Source organism: Oenanthe melanoleuca, chromosome 3, assembly GCF_029582105.1.
Source record: "Oenanthe melanoleuca isolate GR-GAL-2019-014 chromosome 3, OMel1.0, whole genome shotgun sequence".
NCBI lineage: Eukaryota > Metazoa > Chordata > Aves > Passeriformes > Muscicapidae > Oenanthe > Oenanthe melanoleuca.
Window position 1 is genome coordinate 2,624,777 of NC_079336.1, and position 24,664 is coordinate 2,649,440.

The 24,664-nt window shown below is 46.4% G+C and overlaps 1 protein-coding gene across 1 annotated transcript; it reads left to right on the plus strand.

Moving 5' to 3' along the window:
- The first annotated feature begins 1,455 nt into the window (after positions 1-1,455).
- LOC130250663 (L-threonine 3-dehydrogenase, mitochondrial-like) lies at positions 1,456-11,937 on the plus strand. Its single transcript, XM_056486551.1, has 9 exons — positions 1,456-1,545; positions 3,704-3,905; positions 4,200-4,242; positions 5,337-5,407; positions 6,633-6,782; positions 7,062-7,234; positions 8,134-8,224; positions 8,628-8,897; positions 9,110-11,937. The coding sequence occupies exons 2-9, from the start codon at positions 3,722-3,724 to the stop codon at positions 9,247-9,249; spliced, it is 1,122 nt and encodes a 373-aa protein (XP_056342526.1). The 5' UTR covers positions 1,456-1,545; positions 3,704-3,721; the 3' UTR covers positions 9,250-11,937.
- Positions 11,938-24,664: the final 12,727 nt, after the last annotated feature.

Sequence of the window (24,664 nt, forward strand, 5' to 3'; positions counted from 1 at the left end):
ACATTCTGCACCAATCTCCCTTACCTGCTCCGGGAGTTTCACGCTGTTCAGCAGCTGCGTAATCTCTTTTTTTTTTTCCTTTACTGTTTATTTTTGGTGGCTGAGGTCAGGTTTCCAGCCGGCCCCTGACGTCTCCTCTTGGCCAGCTCCACGAGGGGCTCGGCCCCATCCCCGGCCGTGCGTCACCCTGGGGCAGGAGCTGTGCGTCTGTGTCAAGGTTATTTCAGAAGTTACTTCCCTGCCAGAGGGAACAGCTCCAGCCTGGACACCCTGGCACATCCCCCCTGTCAGGGAACACCAGCCTGGGGGCTCTGGGAAGCAGAGGAATTGCCAGCAGGGAATGTCTGCTACATTTGGGCAGCAATCCCTGGAGTTGAGCTGAGAGTATCCCTGAGTTTTTGCAGCTTGATTGCTCCCAAGTGCAGGGATCCAATGGAGTTTCCATTTGGGCACCAGAAAGGCTTTCCCGTGGGCAGAGTGGCTTCATCATCTGGATGCCCAAGGAAGGTGCTGTCTTTCTCCTCAAGCTATTGGTGCAGTTGGGAAAACTAGAGGATCTTCCCCATGCATAAGCAAATCTGCAGGTCTGAAGCAGAAACTGTAAGGTTTGGAGTCAAATGGGAGATGAGAACTTGGAGCTCAGTACACTGCTGTGGACCATGTTCCTGAGGATGTGGTTGGGAATCTGTGAGATTCTGTGCCCTGCAGAGTGCCTTTATTTTCTTTGAAAGAAGAAAGTTCTGGATTCTTTGGTTTAGGGAGGGGCATCCCAGCAGCTGTGCAGCCCCAGAAATCCTTGGGGAGCTCTGGGGTTGGTTTCACCTCTCTTTCCTCCCTCTCTCCCATTTTCTTTGAAGCTTGCACTGGGACTTTCCAGACCAAGCCCATGACTTTCTTATCTTCCTTATCACCGTGACATTCTATTAATAACTAATTTATAAGAACTGCTGGTCTCCATAAACATTTTTGACTTTTATGTGAGCAACAGGTGTTGCTTATGTAACACCTTGGAAGCCTCGCAGAGGATCAGCAGCTGGCAGTTCACTCACTAAATGTCATTTTATGAATGTGTATTTTTTTTTTCTTTATTCCCTCTTTTCCCTCACCCCCTGCTTTAATCTTCTTACAAACCCCAGAAATTTCCTGCTATCCCAGGCAGATTATTATACATTGGAACACGTGTTTGCTTTCTACTAATCTTTTGCAGTGCCACTAATTAGTTTAAACTCTGTCCCTCAGCCATGACCCGAGGCTGGCTGGTTCTGGGACTTGGAGGAGCTGCCTGTGCACCTTCAGACCCTTTCCCAGCCTATCCCAAATTTCCAGGCATTTTAAAATCAACCAGGAGAGAACAGTGATATCCCTGGTTGCTCTGCTCTCAAACATATGTTTTTTGTTGGGTTTTTTTTTTTCCTTTTTTTTTTCTCTAAGGTGTGGGACAACTCCTACTCTCTGTAAGGTTTTGATTGGCTTTCCAAAGAGGCAGTGTCCTATAAATTGCCTTCTCTGCTTTGCTTCTGCCTTCTGCCACCAGCTGAGACCCAGGTGAGTACAGGAGAGGGAAAATTCCAGCTGCAATCCCATTGCCTAATGCTTGAAATTAGCTTTGGTTTTTGGTTTAAATTAGTGGAATGGGGGAAATAACTTTGTTTCAGGATAAAGCTTCCTCTTTTTGCTGACACTTTCAATATCAGTTTGAGTTGATAAATGAGATCAGGGACTGAGAAACTATTCAGAAGGGGATATGGGAGGGGGGTTTGAAAATATATCATGAAGTGGTTTGGTTTGGAAGAAACCTTAAAGCTCATCCTGTTCCATGGGCAAAGACACCTTCCACTATAAATTATATCTATATATTATGTAAATTATTTTTTTTCTCTTCAGTTCCTAACAGAACAGAAGTATTCTTCTTTGGGGTAGTAAAAAGTGAAGCCTATAAAAATTTAACTTATTCTACATCAGTTAAATTAATTTTTTGTGTGTTCAGAGCTGTTAGTAACTCCTGGAAGTTATGTAAGATGGGAAATTTGGATCTAGCAGAATGGGCTTTAGTGTCTCAGTTGCTTTTGCAAGTTACTCACTGTGTGGGGCTGACTTCAGCTATTTGTGGAAGTGTTTTAAAGGCATAATACTGATTTCTTTATATATCTGTGCATTTATGGCAACTTTAGTAGCCAGTCACACCTGGGTTTTTCCCCCCTTTGTATTTGAAATAGAAATAAATGTAATCAGTGGAGGTTTTTGCAGCAGCTCTGCTGCCTGCCTGTTCCAGTGGCTGATGTAAAATGCATTTACTGTTCTGAGTCAGACCTGGGAGTAAATTCTCAGCTTAAGCCTTTGTGGTTTCACTCCAGGTATGTTTGCAAAAACCAGCCCAGACATTGGGAAACCATTTTTAGTCACAGCCAACTTTGGTTTGTACTTTGCAGAGCTCAAAATGCCTTTTCAGGTACTTGGAGTGGAAATTTTTTGTCACACAGACCAGTGAGTCTCAGTGCTGGCAGATTTCATTTTTCCATGCTGAAATAGGAAGGGATTAGCATGAGAGCTGGTGCTTGGATCTGTGTCCAGATGGAATTTGGATATTTCCAAGGATGGGCACTCCCATCACTTCTCTGGGCATCTCAGAACAAGTCTTTTTTATTAGTTTAAATGTATTTTTTTAATAATGCAATTTCATGGGGCAATAGGCAGTTTAGCAAATCTGTATTTAAGTAGCAAAACACCCTCAAGTACCAGAACATTCTCAGTCAGGTGACTGAGAAGTGAAAGGAACACCCACATTAATCACTGGTTTGCTTTTCTCTGCAAGTGGAGTTCATCTGCAGCAATTTCTTGTGGGGAGCTTCCATTTACCTGGCTCTTCTTTTTAGAATATATGCCCCAAGAAAGGATTTGACAGGGTAACCTCATCAGGCACCTTTGAAATATGCTTTCATCTGAGAATTTACATATTTTATACCCTTGGGAAAGAGTTAAAAATTGTTCATTGTTCAGAGGGGATAAGGAAAAAATAAATGATTGTGCCTTGAGGATTTTATTTGAGAGAATTAAATTTGCACCACAGAAATGACCAGTTGTGGCTGCAGGTGTCATTTATTTGGGGTGCTTTGTATTTCCTTCCTCAGTGTGAAAGATTTGGAGAGAAAGAACCCAAACTTAAATGCAGCACAGAGTGAATTATAATTATGTGAAATAATTAGGACATTTTCCTGAGGCCTGGCTAAGCCCTGCCACTCCTCTGTTTGCTTTCTGGGTATCAATCCTGAGTGGTAAATCGGAGTAAATCTCTTTTTTTCCCAAGAGATTTCCTGCTGCCTCCTTGGCTCAGCTGCTCTTGCTGATGCAATCCTGAGGAGTTTTGCTTTTTCACAGCAGCCTGCAAAACTTCCACTCCAAACGTGGCAACACAGCAGCTTTCTTTTATTCTGTATTTATGCTTAAAATCACAGTTTGGATCTAAAAAAGGTTTAAATTTGAGGTTTACAGTGTTCTCCCTGTCTATTTTCCTGGACTGTGGATATTTTCCTGAGCTCACTCCAAGCAATACATTACCTCTGCTCTTGTTGCATCCCAGGCTGCTTTCAGCCCTGGGATGGCATCAAATTCCTCTGGATCCCTGCAGAGTTTTCTGGGGAAGCGTTTCAAAGCATTTCATGGGGTTGAATCACTGGTGACTCACCTTTTCTCTCTCTCCTCACAGCACACCTGAAAGGAGAAGATGCCAATCATCAGGAACCTGGGCAGAGCTGCCAGCCAGCTGCTGCAGAGCTCTGGCTGTGGCTGTGGGGTGTCCCTGGTGCCTGTCAGGGCCATTGGGGTGTCCCCACGCCAGGTGGCCTCTGATGCCAGCTTCCACTCGGTGACATTCTCTGAGTCAGATCACCCCCGAGTGCTAATCACAGGTCAGCATTCCTGCCCCTGCTGGGCTCCTGTTCTCAGCTCTGCTGTCCCTCTGCTCAGTTCTGGAAGTAAAAATACCCCAAATATCCTGGCACTGAGATCTTTCCCATCAGAGTCCTGTGATGAACTTTGCTATTTTAAATCCAGAACTCTTCTAAAACCTGCTCCTTGAGAGCAAAGCATAAAACCTTCCTGACTCACTGAGAAAATCATACTAATTCTAATCATACTAATTCTTGGCTAATCATGGAATTCTGCATTGTAACCCCCATTTTCCTCTGATTTTTGTCTCTTAGGTGGTCTTGGCCAGCTCGGCGTGGGACTTGCAAAGCTGCTGAGGTGGGTCACCATTCCCTGGCTTGCTGTGAGTGAGGCATTCCAGCTTTAGCCATCACTTCTAGGAGCAATAGTTGTCTGGAAAGTTGTTTATAAAAGGAAATCCTATTTTTCAAATTTTTTTTTGCCTCTTGGCTTTGTAAATCACATTAATGGCTGGGCTTGATGATCTTAAAGGTCTTTTCCTTAATGATTCTATAATTATATTTTCACTATAATTTTATTTGTCCTTCCTGTGCTTGCTATGGGTTCCTGATGTACTTTCTGTGTGTCATTTGGTCATGATTCCCTAAATAGCAGGATTTTAAGGGATTTCTGCTGAGTTGTTTGCTCCCAGTTAAATGGGAGTATTCAGAGTCTGAACCCTCAGAGTTTCCCTTCTTTTTCCTTTCCTCTTCCCCTACCTCAAGCACAGTTACCTCATTTTTTTATATTTTTCAAGAAGTGTGGAATGCCCCAAGAACTCTCCCATGTCCATATCCAGCTCAGCTCTAGTTTATCTTTTGCTCACAGTCTTTCCTGGAGGGCATTTGGACCAAGACCAAAAGTGAGCAGACTCACTCCATGCTACACTGTGGCAGTTTGGATATTTTCAAAAATTTCTTTGATACATTTGAAAATTATCCAAATATTGGGAGGCCAGAATGTGCTCCAATGCCCCCAGAATTGCTCTGTCCAACAGCCTTGTGTTGATTAGCACATGGTCACAATTTTTCTCTTTTATTTGCTTAGTTGATATAAAAGCAGCTGCAGTTACAACAATTCCAGTGGCTTCTGCAGGGGAATAAATTATCCCTGGGTAAAATTTCCAGTAAGAAAAGAATAGGAAAGTCTCTTTTCCCAACATATTTTCACTTTCTAAGAAAGTTCTCTATCCATATGCAGGCCTTGGCTGCTACTAGAAGCACTTTATCATTTTTTAAGATCCTATGTTGACATTTAAAGGATTGTTGGGTTTTTTTTTGTTTAGTGCATTAACTGATTTTATTGTGGAAAATATTGTTCCTCTGCTATCGCTCCTGCAAAACAAAATAGCAACTGATGGATTATCTCAGAAAGCTGTGGACTCACTGTTCCCTGTGGGTATTTTTACACAGGAAACGCTTTGGAAAGAACAATGTGATCTTGTCTGACATCAGAAAGCCTGCAGATAATGTTTTTTATAGTGGTAAGTGACTGAAGAAGAACATGGAAAAAAAAATCTTGACTTTACCTCTGATGTTCATAAACTAATTATCAAAGTGATAAGTGGATTACACTGACAAGCTGCTGTTCAAACCTTCTGCACAATACCTCCCTGCTTTGAAATCTTACCAAGATGTTGATTTCTTCTCTTATTCCCTTTTCCTAAATATTTCTCTTTGTATTTTTTCACTGCTGCTTTTCACTTTGAGTAACTATTTGAGGCATGCTGTGCTCCTGCTGTAAAAAGAGGGAGGAAGTTGGAAATGAAACTTGGGCTTTGTTTTTACATGCTCAGGGAATTTGTATTATGAGGTGGATATAGCGTAGGATTTAAGATTCTTTGATTTTCACTGGAAACTTGCTAAAATTTTCTCAGCATCACTGTTTAGTGATGTATTTAGGTGGTAGAAACAGCAGCCTGAGCTTCATGCAGAACCTTCCTTCCATCCATTCCTGACAGCCTGTCCTGGTTTGAAGGACAGGTGTCTGCCAATAAAGGCAGAAGCTTCTCTTTGAAATGGAGAATGTAAACCCCCTCCCTCCAAATTATTATCATTTTGAAATTAAGGGGCTCTCAGGCAAAGACATGGGAATTAGGAATAACAGTTCTTTACTAGGAAAATTAAAATAGAAATGCAGTATTACAAAGAACAATCCCAAACCCTGCCAGAGTCAGAATCCAAGCTGACACCCGTCAGTCAGTCAGGGTGTTGGCACAGTCCCATTCAATGGTGGCTGCATCCTCCTGCAGGGGCAGATGTGGTTCAGCTGGAGCAGTGCTCCTGGAGAAGGTGCAGTTTCCTCTGAAGCTCCAGGGATGATGTGCAAAGGTCCAGTTTTCCTCTGGAATCCAGTGGCAAAGGCTGCTCTGCTGTTCCAAATCTCAGTTTTTCTCTAGGTAGGAAAGGCTTGGCTCCTCCCCTGGCTGGAGCATCTCCCAGTGGGATGATGGAATTTTATCAGTCATGCCCTGGGACTCACTGGCCATGAACAGGAGATATCTCCTGGAGGGAGGATGGGCTGTGGGAAAGATAAAGATGATTGCCCAGCTGGTTTAAAGATGGCCCATGAGCAGATAATGTGTGTCAGGAGATCAGGGTCACTGCCCCAGCTGGGTTAACAGATGGGGACAGAATTCACATTGCTGGTCACATCCTGTATTGCAACCCAAGGCACAGCCAGTTTCTCACTGCTCCCATCTCCTGCAGGTCCTTTTATCTTCGCTGATATCCTGGACTACAAGAACCTGCGGGAGATCGTGGTCAACAACCGCATCACGTGGCTGTTCCACTACAGCGCCCTGCTCAGCGCCGTGGGAGAGGCCAACGTGCCCCTGGCCAGGGCTGTCAACATCACTGGTCTGTGCTGCCTTTCAGTGCTTGAAGCTGGGCCAGCGGAGGTTTAGGGAGGGATATCAGGGAAGGGTTCTGTCCCCAGAGGGTGTCGGGCACTGGAACAGCTCCCCAGGGAATGGTGACACTCCCAAAGCTGCCAGAGCTCCAGGAGAGTTTAGACAACACTCTCAGGGTGGGATTGTTTCAGGGTGTCTTCCAGCTGAGAATATTCTATGATTCCTACAATAGCTTGAGAAAGCAGAAATATTCTGATAACTTCTGTTGTTTTGGTTTTTTTCCCAGGTTTACACAATGTTCTGGATATTGCAGCTGAGCATAATTTGAGGCTCTTTGTTCCAAGCACCATTGGAGCCTTTGGACCCACCTCTCCTCGAGATCCAACTCCTGATATCTGCATTCAGAGACCAAGGACAATCTATGGAGTCTCCAAGGTCCACGCTGAGCTCATGGGAGAAGTGAGAATTTTTTATTTGATTCATTTCCTAAAAGGTCTGGGAGGATTTCACTGAAACAGGTTTCCCAAAGATGCTGTGGGTGCCCCACCCATGGCCAGGTTGGACAGGCTTGGAGCAACCTGGGATAGTGGAAGGTGTCCCTGTCCTTGGCAGGGGTTGGAATGTTCTTTAAGGTCTCTTCCAAACCATTCTGTGATTGGATTTTCACTGTTTTTTAGGATTCCTCACTCATTCTTTTCCCCATTTTTCCTTCCGTCAGACTTTAGTACTCAGCAATAGTCTGAGGTAGCTCTGAAGGTTAAATATTTTTGAGTTTTGTTGGGAAGAGTACAAAGCATGGCAAGGTGGCAAACAGCTGACTTTCAGTGCCATTTCTTTCCCTGTTTTTTATGGCTTTGGCCTCTGTGCCAATGTGAATGGCACTGCAGAAAGGACAGTTCACAAAACCTTGTGACAGCAGGTACACAATGACGACTTTTTGCTCCTCCTCTCCAAAAAAAAGGCTTTGAAGGCAAAGCCTTGGGAGTCTGCACATGCACAACTTCTCTTTTGGCTTTGTAGTTATTTATTAACAACATTTAAAAGCTGATATCTTTATACAGTTTCCTTATGTATAAGAAAGTCCTGAGGACTGTATTATTGTGGAAAGTCTGACAAACTTGGGAAAGTTTCTGGCCCTGCATGAGTAACATGACAATCCATGTCAAAGATCCATATCTGCTGATGTGGGTGTGACCTGGAAAAGGGCAGCTGCCAGGCAGGGGATGGGGATTGTTCAGTAATTCCTTTCATCCCTGTCCTGGGACAGCTGAAGGTTCATCCTGTGTCAGATTTTCTCTGAAATCAGAGGGTGTGTGACCAGCTGCTGGTGTGTGACTCTGTGTTTCTCCCCCTCCCAGTACTACCACTACCGCTATGGGCTGGATTTCCGCTGCCTCAGGTACCCTGGGATTATCTCTGCTGACTCCCAGCCTGGGGGGGGAACAACTGGTGAGTGGCTGCTGCATGACAACGGGGCTGGGGAGGACTTTTCACAAGGACTGGGAGTGACAGGACACAGGGAATGGTTTCCCACTGCCAGAGGGCAGGGATGGATGGGATACTGGGAGGGTGAGGGTGGTAGGGCCCAGAGCAGCTGTGGCTGCCCCTGGATCCCTGGAAGTGTCCAAAGTCAGGTTGAGGGGCTTGGAGCAACCTGGGATAGGGAGTGGCATCCCTTCCCATGGCAGGGGATTGGAACTGGATGATCTTTAAGCTACCTTCCAACCCAAACCACTCTGTGATTCCATGATGAATATCACACAGTCCTGCTGCCAGATTTGAGACAGGAGACTTTTTGACTGTCATGAAGTGCACAACACAGCTCACTCACATCCATTATTCTCCTCCCCAGATTATGCTGTCAAGATTTTCCATGATGCCATCAAGTCTGGCAAGTTCAAGTGTTACCTGAGGCCGGACACCCGGCTGCCCATGATGTACATCGACGACTGCCTGAAGGCCACGCTGGAGGTCATGGAGGCTCCTGCTGAAGCCCTGACCATGAGGACCTACAACATCAATGCCATGAGCTTCACTCCTGAGGAGCTGGCCCAGGAGGTGCAGAAGTATGTCCCTGAGCTCCAGGTGACCTACAACGTGGATCAAGTCAGGCAGGCCATAGGTTAGTATCTTCCCTAGCAGCAGGTAAGAAAAAACATCAACAGGAGCAAAATAAAGTCTCTTTTCTTTTTAGGAACTGACAAATTCCTCCTGTGCAGTTCAAGTCTTATGGTTCAATATTCAGCTTTAGTAGTGATGAAACATCTGAAAGTTCAGAGAGATTTTTCCTAAACCTCACCTTTCTTGGTTCTTTTTCTTTTTTTTTCCCTGCAGCTGACAGCTGGCCCATGAACTTCGACGACAGCAACGCCCGCAGGGATTGGGGTTGGAAACACGATTATGACCTCCCTGAGCTGGTGACCACCATGTTTAGCTACCTTGGCTCTGACTCTAGGATTGCCCAAGCTAACTGAAATGCTTTCAGATGTTTCCAGATTGCCACAGAGGACCAGGAAGAAATTTTAGTTTGGAATTTTCTGAGGCTTAGAGCGTGTCAGTTACTCATTTTCGTAAGTAGTGACAGAGTTGGGCAGAAGCATCCTGCAGCTGGAATGGCCTTTAGATTAACAACAGCACTGGGTGCTGTCCCCACACACAGCACTGCTGACAAACACAGTTCTTGAACTTTCACACTTAGGGAAAACCACCCAAAGTAGCACTTACTCCTGGCTGATGGCTCTCCAATCATTCCTGCCTCTTCCTTGGCAAACAGCATGGGGTAGCATTGTCCAGCCTGGCCTTTCAGGCAAATCCCAAAAAATTAATGATAGGTTTTCCATTTTCCTGGTGGAGGATGTTAGGTTGTAGCAAGATCCTTTTAACTCTTTGCTTCATCAGAAGAGCTGTTTCATATTTCCAAATTGCAAGGGGTTGTTGCAATTCTAGTTTGTAATCAAACTTTGCCCAATAGCTCCTATTTATATCTCTCTTTAATGCTGTCTAAGCATACACTTTTCTATACCAAGGGCATACAGAGTAGCATTCTTATGATGCTGCTTATAAATGTGAAGTGGAATAGAACTTGAATTCTCATCATGCTTTAAAAACCCAGGGTTTACAAGCAAAGCTTTGTCCTGTTCTCTGCAAGTGTCACTGCCTTCAGTGTAACCTCAGAGGGAGAGCTGAAATCTGAAGAGCTGCTCCATGGCTGTGAGTTTAGGTGGGATTTCAGGGAGGCCAAGCCCCTGGCTGGGGTTTTTAGCTGTACTTCTGGTTCTCCCAGTTGTTTGGTGTCCCTGCATAGTGACAGATTGCCTGGAACAAGTTTTGAAGGTGAGCTGGGGATGGAGCCTTAGAGTCAGATCAGCCTTGGAAATCTTTCCTGTTTCACCCCATTTTCCACGTGCACTGTGTTTGGAGATGCTGTTTGTATGTAACTCATGCCCTTTTATTCTTCAGAGAGGAATCCAGAAGCTGAAACCATCTTCTAGCTACAGCTAAGGGCTGCTCTGCTCGTTGAGTTTCATGCACAGGAGATTCTGGGATGAACAAGGGAGTTTTAGTAGATGTGTGAGAGGAAGAGGTGTCAGTTCAAAAGCTACTTAGGAGACTTCAGGAAATGACAAACTGGAGAGACAGGGAAGTCATTGTAGGTAAAATACCAGTTTCTATGGATGTGTGTCTGAGCTGTCAGTTGCTCTAGCTGAGAAACAGCCTCTGGGAGCTTTGGACTGTATTTTTTTTCAAAGAAAAAATATCTTTCATTTTCAAAATGACTGGAAATTCCCTACAGAAACCTTTCTTTTTCTTTTTTTTTTTTTTTTTTTTTTTTTTTTTTTTTTTTTTTTTTTTTAAATTTGTATACTCCAGTAGTGTGTGTAGTAAAAACATTCAAGTATTTTTTTTTTTGCCTACAACTTGTTTGCTCTGTTTTCTGTGACTGTGCTTTGGTGGTTGTGAGTCTGTTGTGTTTCTCTGTAACCCTGCCATGCTCAGACTTTTGTCTCTTTGTGCAGGAGTTCTCCTGCAGGGAATGTGTTTCCTCACAAAAGTAACCTTCCAATGAAGATTCTGTGGTGAAACCCAGTTATTGCAAACATTTGTTACACTTGTATCTCTTGGTTTTGTACTTCTTTTATCCTTTCATCCGTGGGCAAAGTAGGAATTTCCCAGGTATTTAAGCTCAAGGGTCGTGGCTGTTACTGAAACATTTTTTTATTGTTTACGTTGCTGAAAGGACAAGTTTTTAAACTTTGGCCACTGTTGTAACTCTCACCTAGCTCAAGTGCAATTTTTGGCCCAATGGGCCAGTGAAGTCAGCCCTCCCTTCACACCCTGGATTATCTCCCAGGGACCTGGAGCCAGCAGATGAAGGGCTGGAAAGGAGCTGAAGTGTCTTGTCCACTCCTCAGTGCCTCTGTTTCACCCTTGGGAAGTGTAAAATAAAGGGTTGCTGGTGGCTCTCACTCCATTTCCTTACATCACTCAAAGTCCTGGGTCTGATCCCCTCATCCTCATTCCCAGCTCCAGTTTAGTTGAATCAACAAGAGGGAGGAGCAGGAATGTTCTTTGTTCTGAAACACTGTCCTTGGTGATGGAATTACACAGAATCCTTGGAACAGGTGTCACAGCAAAGGGGAAATACAAACCTATGGAATTTTGAACACAGTTTTGTTTTTCCTGCCAAGATGTTGCTGGCCTCATTTATGGCTGCCATTTAAGCAACTGAATTTTTTAAAAATCTGAAATAAACCATGTTCCAATAGAGGGTGGTCTGGAGGAAACTGGTGACAATCAGGGAATGTTATTAAATGTGTCTCCAAGGTCCACACCCTGTTTGAAATTCTCATTTTCAGTCTCACCAATGATCTGTATATTTTTCCCCACCATGTCTTTCATGTTAACTTCTCTTGTAATGATGTCACAATTCTTTTTCTGTATTAAACCAACTTGATGTGGTACAAGATATCTACCTTTTGTTAGCAGTTGGAAGTTTGACATCTGGGCAGAGACTTCCTTTGTGACACTTGAGCACTGTGACTGTTAAATTACCTATTCAGGACAAAAAAAAAAAAAGTAAAAAAAAAAGCTGTTAAGAATATTTTTTCAACTATTGTTAGTTGTGGGTAATGCCTACTTTAATAAAATCCTTTGCAGGTGGATCCTGGTTTGTCATCCTTGGTTGGAGCAGGTGAGAGCAGTGCTGGGAGTTCCAGGAGAGCTGGAGAGGGACTGGGGACAAGGGATGGAGGGACAGGACACAGGGAATGGTTCCCACTGCCAGAGGCAGGGATGGATGGGATATTGGGCAGGAATTGTTCCCTGGGAGGCTGGGGAGGCTCTGTTGGGTCCCTGTTTCTGTGTCTGAGCAGGTCCTGCCTCCAGGAGTTGCACAACCTGTGATGGGCCAGCAGGAGTGAGGAGATCACACATAACTCCCCACAGCCCCACCCTGCTCCTTAATCCAGGATAAACCCTCCCTGCAGGTGAAGAGAGCCCTTTCCCTCCTCCCACAGCTCTCCTTTCTCTTGCTGGGAGCCCTGGTGGAGAGAACATTCCTGTTGGCCCCTGAATGACTAACTGGCCATTGTTCTGTGGAGGGTGTTGCAGCTCCCAGCTCTTCCCAGCTGTTCCCTTTGATCCTCGGGCTGCATCTTGTCGAGTCCTGTTTGCCACAAGCCCAGCCTGGCTTTTAGAAATGCCAGAGGTGAAGGTGCTGCAGCTGGAGCCAGGCTGGGAGATCCAGGGAGAGCTCAGAGCCTGAAGGGGCTCCAGGAGATCTGGAGAGGGGCTGGGGACAAGGATGGAGGGACAGGACACAGGGAATGGCTTCAACTGGAGGATGGTGGGGTTAGATGGGATATTAACAGGAAATTCTTGGCACAAGTTGCCCAGAGAAGCTGTGGCTGCCCCTGGATCCTGGAAGTGTCCAAGGCAGGTTGGATGGAGCTTGGGGCTGCATCTCTTGGCTGTTTAAAACACCAGGCAGGTGCAGGAAGAGTGGAGAGGTGGCAGGGATGTGGGGGATTAACCCTGTGCTTTTGGAAAGCCTCTCCTGCAGCTCCTCAGGTTGGAATCAAGCTCCTAACTGTTTGTCAGGAGCTCTGCACTCCTGCAGGGAAGAGAAGCTGAGCCCAGGGAGGTGAGGAGAGGAGAGATCTGTGTTATCCAGAGGGAAATCCAGGGTTTGGGATCCTCACCTCCCTGCACTCAGTGTTTCAGCCAGGCCTCCTGCAGGCAGGTTCTGTCTATTTTAGGTGAACACCAGCTGACATTTGCCCTTCTCCTGGAGCCCCAGCCAGACAAATGCTCTGCAGGCTATTTCTGGCCTCATACCATAACTGTGTGTGCCCCAAAATTCCCTGTGGGACTGAGTGCCTGTGGCATGCTGGGGCTGAGGGGCAGGGAGGGGGCACTCCTGGACCAAACCCAGGGATTTCAGGATGACTGGGATGGCACAGAGCTGGCACACACAGCTCTGGAGATGCAATTCAAAAGACATTTATGCCTCAGCAGAACAGTTATGGAAGTTAAATCTGAGTAGGTATTGCTCAACTAGGGAAGAAAGCTGTTTCCTGCCCTAGTCTGTGCATCTGGGAGCAGTTTAGGATGTTTTCCTGCCCCTATAGCCCTTGTGCAGCCTTCTGGAGCTCCTGAGAAGGTGCAGCACACAGGTTAATGTTCACTTTTGAGAGGATTTAAACTTTTTAACAAAATATATAAATAGTTTTCTGCCCTCTCCCACCACCTCATGTGGATCTCCAGAGTAGAAAAGACTTTGGATACAGGAGAATATTTCTCCTGACCTCAAGCAGAGCTTTGATATCTCAGTTTGGAGACTGAGAACACCTCCCAGTGCCTAAAGGGGCTCCAGGAGAGCTGGAGAGGGACAGGGGATGGAGGGACAGGACACAGGGAATGGCTTCACTGCCATTGGGATATCGGGCAGGAATTGTTCCCTGTGAGGGTGGGGAGCCCCTGGCACAGGGTGCCCAGAGAAGCTGTGGCTGCCCCTGGATCCCTGGAATGTCCAAGGCCAGGCTGGATGGGTTTGGAGCAACCTGGGACAGTGGAAGGTGTCCCTGCCCATGGCAGGGGGTGGAATTGGATAATTTTATGTCCCTTCCAACCCAAACCATTCCATGATTCCACTGTGTGAACTCTTCCACAGGCAGATCTGAGGCTGAATGGAGAACTGGGCTGGGAATGCATCCTCAGGAACTTCCCTGATCAGATTTGGACAGATCCTAAAAAAGGAGGAGGTTCTTGGCAGGGCATACCCAGCTCCAAGGACACCAGGCTGGTTTTTTGGCACAGCAGGGACATTGCTGCCAGGCTGATGTCACCTCACCTCTGTGATGCAATGGGTCCTTCATCTCTGCAGCCTTCCCACATTCCCAGGTTAAAGATCCATCAGGGCAGGGCTGTTGTGAAAGGGCTGAGTCAGAGGAGAGAAAGTAAAGTCCAGATTTCATCCCCTTTGACCCAACACAGCCCAAAAATCCCCAGATTTGGTGCATTTTTAAAGCTCTTCTTCCTGGATCCTTGTGATGCTGAGAGACTCCCATTGGAGGTTTAGGAAAAATCCTTACCTTTCTAATCCTTGTAAGTTTAAGGGAAAGTTGATCTTCTAGAAATGAATATGAACTGTGTGAGCTCCAAAATATGTAATTAATTTTGAAACAGCTGAGTTTTAATATTTTATTTATAATAATACTTTATCTTATTATCTTGCTTACTTTAGTGGGATCAATTTTTCACTATATCCACAGCAATATTTCTTTGGTAAATACAGGAATTACACCATAACTGCTCAGATACAGCTTGCCAACATGTCCTAAATTGTGATAAACTGCTAAAATGACATTTTTTGGTTGCATGTCTTATAGGGAAGTCATCACAGAGTGTCTGAGTGTGTTTGGCTGCACACAAACACCACCCCTAGGATGCTGCTTCATGGGATAAATGGTTTGTTGAGCTCCAGCTCTAGGGACACTTGATTTGGTGTGGATTCCATCCATTCATCCATCCATCATCCATCCATATCCATCCATCATCCATATTCATCCATCCATCCATCCATCCATCCATCCATCCATCCATCCATCATCCATCCACATCCATGTCTCTGTGCAAGGGTCTGGGGAATTTTTGGGAGGTTTTTATTCTCCAGGGGTTTTACCCATGGTGTGAAGGGAATTGTGATGGATAAGGGCTGTGCACAGGAGGAAAAAGGCATTGAGGCTTTGTTGAGTTGAGATCCATGGAGGAACTGTAGTCCTCAGCCCACAAGCTCTTGGCTGGAGGCAAAATAAATTGTAATTTAATTATTAAAAAAAAAAATAAATTAAAAAGTAGAACCATAGAATGGTTTGGGTTGGAAAGGAAATTAAAGACCATCTCCTTCCACCCCCTGCCATGGCCAGGGACACCTTCTAGCATCCCAGGTTGCTCCAAGCCTCAATGTTCCCCTTGGCCTTGGACACTTCCAGGGATCCAGGGGCAGCCACAGCTGCTCTGGGCACCCTGTGCCAGGGCTCCCCATAAATTCCTTCCCATTATCCCATCCATCCCTGACCTCAGTCAGAAAGGACTTATTTCAGTTTTCAGGCTTGATTCAGGCTCTGAATGCAGTGATGATGATGATGATGATGATGATGATGATGATGATGGTGCAGTGACAGCAGAGCCACTCACACAGAGCTCTCTGGATGCTCCTCCAACACTGTTCCACTGCTGCCAAGAAGATCCCACTCATGGCTCTGGCTGATGCTTTTTTTCCATGGCTGGGGATCAGATATTTGCTGGGCTGGAGCCTGTGCTGCTCCCCTGCCAGTTCCCAAATCCCTTGCCATGTGTCCAAGTTTAGAACAAAACTGGGGGCACCATGGCAGCCACCTGCCCCTCCTCCAGAAGCTGCTTCTCCATCCCTTCCAAGGCACTTGGAGCCAGACACAGCTTTACTTGTCTGGCCAGGGCAGGGGTCTCCATCCTGCTGAGGTGGAAAGTTTAATTTAAGGCTTAACTTGTCCTCTCCCCAGAAGCCATGAAATAGCTGGTGCTGGTTTGGCTGGGAGGCTGGAGCTGAGGTGGTGCAGGTTGCTGTGCTCTGGGCATGGAAGATGCAGCAACTGCACAAATTTGGGGTGTGCTTGGGGCAAGCAGCACTGCTGGGGAGGAGAAGTCTTTGGAAAAAAGATGCTCCAAGGATTGCAGTCCTGCTCTGGAGCCAGGCTGGGAGAGCTGGGGGTGCTCACCTGGAGCAGAGAAGGATCCAGGGAGAGCTCAGAGCCCCTTGCAGAGCCTGAAGGGGCTCCAGGAGAGCTGGAGAGGGACTGGGGACAAGGGATGGAGGGACAGACACAGGGAATGGCTTTAAGTTGAAAGATGACAGTTCTAGATGGGATATTGGGAAGGAATTGCTCCCTCTGAGGATGGGGAGCCCTGGCACAGGGTGCCCAGAGCAGCTGTGGCTGCCCCTGGATCCCTGAAGTGTCCAAGGCCAGGCTGGATGGGCTTGGAGCAACCTGGGACAGTGGAAGGTGTCCCTGCCCATGGCAGGTGTGGAACTGGGTAATTTTTAATTTCCCTTCCAACCTGACCTGTTCTGGGATTCTATAAAAAGTTTTTTCCATGTTCAAGCTTGAGTCAGAGAAATATCTGGTCCAGGATTCTTCTTTAAACTCAAAGGAGCTGCTCAAAGAAGGATTTTGAAGAAACGGAAAAGTGGAGGATTCTCCATCCTCACACACTGAGCCCAGGCCAAAAAGCTGCTTTGCTTTATCACATCCTCTCTCCCCTGCATGCTGAATTTTGAGGACTTTGTGCATGATGACACCAGCAGGGGCTGATGATTCAAAACTTCCAGTACTGGATTTTGTTTGGATATTTGATTGTTTTGTATTTTCAAGGGAAAATGATGGTTATGCAAAATTAGGATACACTGGTTTGTGTGAAAGCAGCTCTCCCATCCCCAGATGTGTCACTATTTTCATGGAATCACAGAATCATGGAATCACAGAATAAGCAGGAGGCCAGGATGGAAGACAGGAAGAGACAGAGAGAGGAAAGAGCTTCTTGAAATAAATCTTAATAAATTCCCAATAATGGGAATGGGAAGTGGTGAGGTGGGAAATCTCTCCCAATAAGGTTAAATTCAGTCAGGGAGAACAACCAGGTGTTCTGCTGGGACAGGATACATGGGACCAGCATTGCTTTTTAATTTTTTTTTCCTACAGGTCTTGAAACCTGGCCATTCCCCTTTTTGCTCCCCCAGTCTCCCATGCAATAGGTATTTTACAGCCTTCCTCCCAAGGAAATAAAGCATTACCTCCTGAGTGTTATTCCATTTGCCCATCAGCAATCCTTGCATCCCAGGACTGACTTCAATGAGAGGCAGAAAAACAAAAAAAATGCCAAATATACAGAAAATTTGAGGCAGGAGTGAGAGAGGTGCCCTGGGTGAGCTGAACCCCACATCAGACACAAGAGAAGCCCCAGCCTGGCACAGGAGGCTCCAGGGCTCTCTCCCACTCGTGGTTACTCTACCCCAAAATGTGAGCTCGTCTTGCCCTCTGCTGGTGTAACCTGGAGCCCATCAGAGGAGCAGGACTGGGGACAGGGGACACAAGGACAAGGACAAGGGGAGGACTGAGCCCTGTATTGTTGTTGTCAACCCCAGGGGGGACAAGCCTGGTCAGGAAGGGACCAAGCACTGCCTTGCAAGGTAATTTCTTTGTTTTCCACAAGGATTTCCTTGCTCCTGGAGCTACTAATTCCTCTTGAAATGTGTTTATCTCCATCCTACCCCTCCTAAATATCCTTTAGGGTCCCTTCCCTGGACCCCAGGCTTGGCTCAGGGATGTTCCCTCCTCTGTCTCATTGCTGCTGCTGGTTCCACTTTCCATCTCCTGGTTCCACTTTCCATCTCCTGGTTCCACTTTCCTCAGCACAGAGATCCCAAGGATGAGCTGCAGGTGGCCTGGCACGGATTTTGGGATTTTGGTGGAGTTAGGAAGCCATGAAACACATCCCAGGATATGGGATGGACACCAGGGCTTGGAGGAGCAAAAGGATCTGTCCCAGATGAAAGCACAGAGGCTCTGGCAGGAGATGGGAATGGGAGACTCTCACTGTGTCCCAAATATTCAAGGCCATGCTTGGCACAGTGCTGGTGGTGTTTTGGTTTGGTCCAGCATGTTTAACAGGGATTTTTGGAAGAGCTTTTGAAGCACATTGTACCCTGTTATCCCTTCAGAAATTTCAGAGGGTGAAAAATCTCCAAATTTGGATTTTGGGGAACCTTGAGCCACTCAGGGGTTTTGTTCATGGCCCTGGCCTGGATGTGATGGGTGAAAAGCAATCCCAGTGCCTTCCCCACCAGGTCTTAGAGGATGGCAGGAGCAGTGAAAGGAGTCAGGAGAGGGAGCCAGAGCCTCAGCTGAGAGCTGTGAGAGCTGCAGGGAGCAGCTCACTGCTGCAGGGACACCCCAAATCACACAGCACCCCTCTGGAGCTGGTCCCAGCCACATCTGGGGATGCTCAGAGCATGTCAGAACCTTCATCTTTGTCCTTGTTAAACAGAATCACAGCTTGGAAAAAACCCAAAATCCTTGATTTCAGCTGTTTTGGCTGGGGTAGAGTTGATTTTCCTCCTAGTAGCTGGCAGAATGGTTAAATCAGGATGGAGACACATCCTGGGGTAGTCAGGACAGTAATTTTAAGCCTTGTGTGGATTTTTCCTGGGATTTTAACAGCATGGAGTGCCCTGTGCTGTGGTGGGATGTCCCCTTGTCCTCTTTCCCATGGCATGAGGAACCTACATCCCATTTTTATCTGCCTCAACAAATGCAACCCCTCTGTTTTACTGAGTCCACCCAGAGGCTCAGCTGATGGAAAATGCATCCAAGGATGGGTTGAACTCACAATTTAGCAAAATCCACCTGCTGTGCTGTTGTGTTAACTTCACCTTCAGGCTTTTTCCTTCATTTTCCTTCCCTCTGGATTTAAGGGATGCTCAGGAAGATGCTCAGCCCCAACCCAGTGTCTCAAGGATAGGAAGAGAGAAGCATTTCTGGCTATGTGGACACTCCAACCCCAACCTCCTGAACAAAACCCAGCTCTAACAAATTCAAAATCTTACCCAGGACAGAGAAAAGTGCAGAGCTGAGTGTGGGAAGAGGTGATGAATGGCACTTGTGTCTTTTTTGGTCCTTGAACCCTGGGGACAGGCAGGATCCTGCTGCCTTCACAGGTCAGTGGGGCAGGAGGAAGGATGGGGAGCCTGGGTTTGGTGTCTGGCTCTGGGAATGCAGAGGTGACAGGGCTGCATCTCTCTTATTCCCTGTGATTTGGCCACCCTGACCCTGGGTGCTCCAGGCACTGAACGAGCCCTGTCCTGCCACTGCCTCCAGCTCTGTGTTATAATAATGATCCTCCCTGAATTATTGATGGCTCTGCTGCAGGAGTTTATAATTAGCTCCCCAGACCTTTCCCCTGTGGGCTGGAGCTGGGAACACTTTCTTTTTCAGTGGTTTTGCTCAGAGTTGAGCAGATTGAGGAGGGGATTAAGGGATGGATGGGGACCTTGGGGGACATTGAAGATGGCTTTGAAGGCATGGGGTGATTTAGGAGTGGGGACCTTCAGAAAAGGGCTCTGGGGAGAGTCTGGGCTGTCTGAGGCATGGAAGTTGTGCCAGGAGCTGGGAGCAGGCAGAGAGTTTTTGTGCCACCTTTAGGGACCTCCTCAGCCACAGTGCTCATGGATTTACAGGTCAGAGGGAGAAGAACTCTGAGCCCTGGCTGCTCAGACTTCATCTGAGGGGACAAAGAGCTGTGTTTGTGTGTGTCTGGATATAGAAAATGATGGGTTAGAGGCACAGCTGGGCAGCAAAGGGGCAGCTCAGTATCCTAAAGCTCTTCTTTAAGAGCCATTCACAGCCTAAAAATGGCTCCAGTGATTTCCAGGAGGTCTGGCTGCCCTAACACTCATTCCTTGAAACCCCAAGCCCCAATCAAAACAGGAGCACAAATTCCCTGGGGTTCTGAGGTCAGAGGCATCAGCCCTCAAATTTAAGTCTGTGAATTGCTTTGTGAAAACCAGGCAGTTTGAGCTGAGTTTAACCCAGTCTGAGCTGCAGCAAAGAGCACATGGAGAGCACCCTTGACTCCCAGAACTCCAATTCAGGGGCTCCTGAATTAATTATATTGGGGGTATTTTGATTATACACTTTTAACACTTCCCTGGCAGTGTCCAAGGCCAGGCTGGATGGGGTTTGGAGCAGCCTGGGATAGTGGAAGGTGTCCCTGCCATGGCACATGGTTGGAATAAGATTGTTTTTAACATCTCTTTCATCCCAAACTGTTCTGGGATTCTCTGATTCCTCCTTGGAGCAAGGATGTGGGAATGGGAGCTCTCCTGGCAGAGAGATCTTGGTTCACCCCCAGACTCCAGGCTGCACAAATCCAAATCCTGGCAAATATTTCCCTGGGCTACTTTAAAAAATGGATGGAAATAAGGAATTTCCTTTCTTGGATGAGACAGGCACTTGACTTTTCAGAAGGACATTTTTTTCCAGGGAGATGCAGCAAGTCAAAGGGAATAAAGACAGGGAATTATCACATCTCAGCAAGAAGGAGATGATTTCAGCCCCAGAAAGTCTTGGACTTCCCCAGCATGGTGAAAAGCTGGTGCTGGACAGCCTGGACAGCACTGGGGGACACTCCTGCCATTCCAGCACACTCTCCCTGGGGATTCCAGCATCAAGATCTGCCTTGAAACAGCAGCAACCAGGAAACTGCATCTATTTATAGGGTATCTGCATTTTTAGGGCAGAGCTGGCCCGTGGCTGAGCCTTGTATCCCATTCACAGGTCACCTTTTCCCAGCACCACCAAGAGCCCAGCCTGCCCCAGTCCACCCCTCCCTCTGCCCTTGGAGGTCTCACACCCCCTGCTTGCTCCAAGATGCACATTAAATATATGTATTTAAGCACATTCCATAGAAATTGTCCCATTTTTGAGAAACCTGGCACAATGAAGGGTTGGTTTAGGGAAGGGCTGTGCTCCTGCTCTGCAGCTGCTCACCCCAAACTTTGGGCAGAGCTTTGGCCAGGATGAATCCCACTGAGCCAAACACCCACTGTACCTGTGCACAAGGCTGGTGGACTGAAAATAATGGGCTTTTTGGGGAAAAGGAGGATTTTCCTGAAAACAACTGCAGGGTTTGGATAGAGATGAAGAATTCTGATAAAACCTGTGGCTACCCCATCCCTAAAATGTCTAGGTTGGATGGGACTTGGGACAACCTGGGACAGTGGAAAGTGTTCCTGGCATGGCAGGGGGTGGGATTGGATAATTTTTAGGTCCCTTCCAACCCAAACCATCCTCTCTCTCCACCATGAGCATCATCCTGGGGTGAAAAGATAAAGATGAGGATGTGCAGCCATGGAGAAAAGCTGATAAAAAAGGGATAAAGAGGATTCTTCAGCCTGTGGCACAGGAAACCCAGGGCACAAGTACCACACCATGAGAGCCCTCCCAGCTTGGATTTATTTATGTGCAATTTCTGCTCCCTCAGGGCAGGGAAATCATTGCAGGAACCTCTCAAGGCACTTTGCAGATCTCTCCATCTGCATTTCTGAAGGGCCCAGCCAGCCTCCCCCCACTGACCCTGCCTTGCACCCAGAGATGGGTGGATGAAGGAGCTGGGGGGATGGGAGCTCAGGGCACAGGTCATGGAGCCCATGATAAACAAACAAGGCTGGTTTAGGAGATGATTTGTGCTGCACTAACACTGTCCCCAGTCTCCCACTCACCAGTGACAGCTAATTACCCTTCCTGGAGCCATCAGACTTCCCTTTGCAAAGGCCTGGACATGACCTGGCAGCTGGGGCTGGGGCTGACCTTTCTGTTTTGGTTTTTTTTCAGTTTTTCTGCTGTAATTGGTTCTGCATTTCCACACTAATGAACTGTGTCCTGGCCTCTGAGGGGCTCTGGGTCCCTCCACCCTTTTTTCAGAGTGTGGGGCTGATAGGAGGTGAAGTCCCATGTAAATCTTATATAAAATTGTGCAAATGGACTGGGACTGAAGTGGGATATAAATATAAATATAAATATAAATATAAATATAAATATAAATATAAATATAAATATAAATATAAATATAAATATAAATATATAAATAAAAGTATAATAAATATAAATATTATAAATATGAATATAAATATAAAAATATAAATATAAGTATAATAACTATAACTATAACTATAACTATAACTATAACTATAACTATAGCTATAGCTATAGCTATACATATACATATACATATACATATACATATACATATACATATACATATACATATACATATACATATACATATAAGATAGATAAGGGCCAAAGACTCCTGGAAGCTTGCAGGAAACACAAAATCCAAGGAACTTTTTTGTGTGTCTGCATCTGAAAGGGGCTGATTTTGGGTGCTGGAAGCTGAGGGGCAGCCCTGACCCACCTCACTGATGTCTGGAAGAGAGGAGAGAACATCCTTGAAGAACCTGGAGAACATCCTTGCTAACCCCAGGGATTTATTTAGCCATTTTTAGAGGACATTTGGGGGTTGTAAATATGATCCCAGCCTCAGTTTAGCTCCAGTGCAAAGATCTGCTTGGAGCAGAACATGGGCAGATGGAAATCAGGTGCATGAGGCAGGGATGGGACTGGTTTTATTTGTGGTGGGGAACCAGGAGGAGGCCTGGGAGTCTCTGGAGTTGCATGAACTGATCCCAGCACTGTCAGGAAAATGTTGGGGCAGAGCTGAGAGCATTCAGATGTCTCATTTGGGAGAAATTATCCCAAATATCAGGACAAACCACAGAGCCTTGTTCATAAGAACAGACCAGGCAAGGCATAAAGAGCTGGAGGATGGATTGCAGAGATTTGTGGAATCATGGAATAGTTTGGGTTTGAGGGGATGACCCTTTTATAGGTGATCCAGCCCAAAAACCCTGCCATGGGCAGATTGTTCTGAGCCCTGTCCAATCTGGCTTTGGACACTTCCAGGGATCCAGGGGCAGCCACAGCTTCTCACCTTTGCCAGTGTTTTACAACCCTCATTGTACAAAAATAAAAAAATAAAAAGATAAATCTCTTTATCTAATCTATATCAACCCTTCTTCAGCTTAAACCTATCACCCCTTGCTCTGTCACAAGATAAGGCAAAGCTAAAATATCCTTCACCAAGGATTTGGCTGTGCCTCAAAATATTCCTGAATTTATCTGTTGTTTCCATCTGCTCATTTACCAACACTGAATTTCACTATCACAAAATAACCCAGCATCCCAAAAATTTCATATCAGCTTTTAGCAGGGGCAGCACCTTCCAGTGAAGAGCTGCCACATTTCTGGGAAGGGATTCCATTTTTAAGCACTTTCCCAGCTGAGTTGAGGCTGGGTGGAAAACAGGGCTCCAGTCTGGGAAATACCAACACCTCCTCCAGCTCCTGGACACAGCCTTGGCTTCTGTGCCTCCAAAATTCTGCTGCCTCTGGAGCAGGGATGGGGACAACAGATCCTTTCATACTCCAGAGGAGAAGGATCATGGCCACAATGCAGAACACCCAGATTTTCCACATTTCTGGGCCAGACAGGTGGAAATCAGGAGTGCCAGCAAAGCAAGGAGGGAAACCCAAATATCTTGAGTGCAGCTTTCTGTGGTGCCCCAGCCAAATCTGAAATTCTTGCCCCTGAAGGTTTTAAAATTGCTCTTCCTGAGGGCTGAAGATTGATGGGTTCATTCCTTCCCAAGTGTAATTTCTCTTGTTCTGACCCTATTGTAGCAGCTCCAAGTGTTTAATGTCTGGGATGTTTTCCAGGTAATGTAAATATCAGCTTCAAGGGCTGACCTGATGGTTTCCTGCTGTAGCTCATGCTGCAGTGGGATGCAGGAATGGATGGATTTCTGTCTGGCTTTCCATGAGGTTTCCCATGGAAAGATGTGAATTTGCCCTTCCTCAAAATTCACTTCACCCTTTCCACCTCTAACACCTGCTTTGCTTTTGGAAAATTGCTCCAATATGAAAATTGCTCCATTATTGCTGAATCTGAAATCCCATCCCCACCTTTGAAGAGCCTCCTGCAAGGCTTTGCCAAAACCTTTCCCATTTATTCCAGGTATTGATGTCACTGATGGTCAAAAATGATCTGGAAAAGTTTATCTTAAAAAAGAAAGCAACCACCAGATGTAGCCACAAGGGAGGGATTTTTTCCTGGCCTGGTGGCTGGTAGTAGTTATTTTATTAATACAAACCACAGCAGCAATTTAAAATCGTGGAATAATTCGGGTTGGATGGAATTCATGGAGCTCATCTCATTCCATGCCTTGATCAATGCAGCTCTAACTAACTCAGGTCACTGAGGGCCATGTCCAGGTGGGCTTTAAACACCTGCAGGGCCATGGAGGAGGAGGAAGAAGGGCCAGGCCACGTTGTGTAAAGTTTTGGGGAAGGATGGATGTTCCCCATGTCTGGAATAGTGTCCCATTTCTAACATGGAGCCAGGAGGGGCAGTGATGAATAAATGCAGCTCTGCAGCTCTGGGACTCCTAGGTTGGGTGGGGAAATTGTCATTTCTGTGCTCTTCACAGTCCTGGGCTCTGGAGACCTGTCCTGAGAGAGCTGAGGATGTTAAACTGGAGAAGAGAAGGATCCAGGGAGAGCTCAGAGCCCCTTGCAGAGCCTGAAGGGGCTCCAGGAGAGCTGGAGAGGGACTGGGGACAAGGGATGGAGGGACAGACACAGGGAATGGCTTCTGTCCTGGTTTGGAGAACATGTGACTGCCAATGAAGGCAGAAGCTTCTCTTTGAAGTGGAGAATGTAAACCCCCTCCCTCCAAA

What these genes read in the sequence shown, in the direction of transcription:
- LOC130250663 (XM_056486551.1), top strand. Translation starts at nt 3,722, where the DNA reads ATGCCAATCATCAGGAACCTGGGCAGAGCTGCCAGCCAGCTGCTGCAG. An exon ending in AGATAATGTTTTTTATAGTG is followed by an intron (nt 5,408 to 6,632) that starts GTAAGTGACTGA and finishes CATCTCCTGCAG; the next exon opens with GTCCTTTTATCTTCGCTGAT. An exon ending in GCCTGGGGGGGGAACAACTG is followed by an intron (nt 8,225 to 8,627) that starts GTGAGTGGCTGC and finishes TCTCCTCCCCAG; the next exon opens with ATTATGCTGTCAAGATTTTC.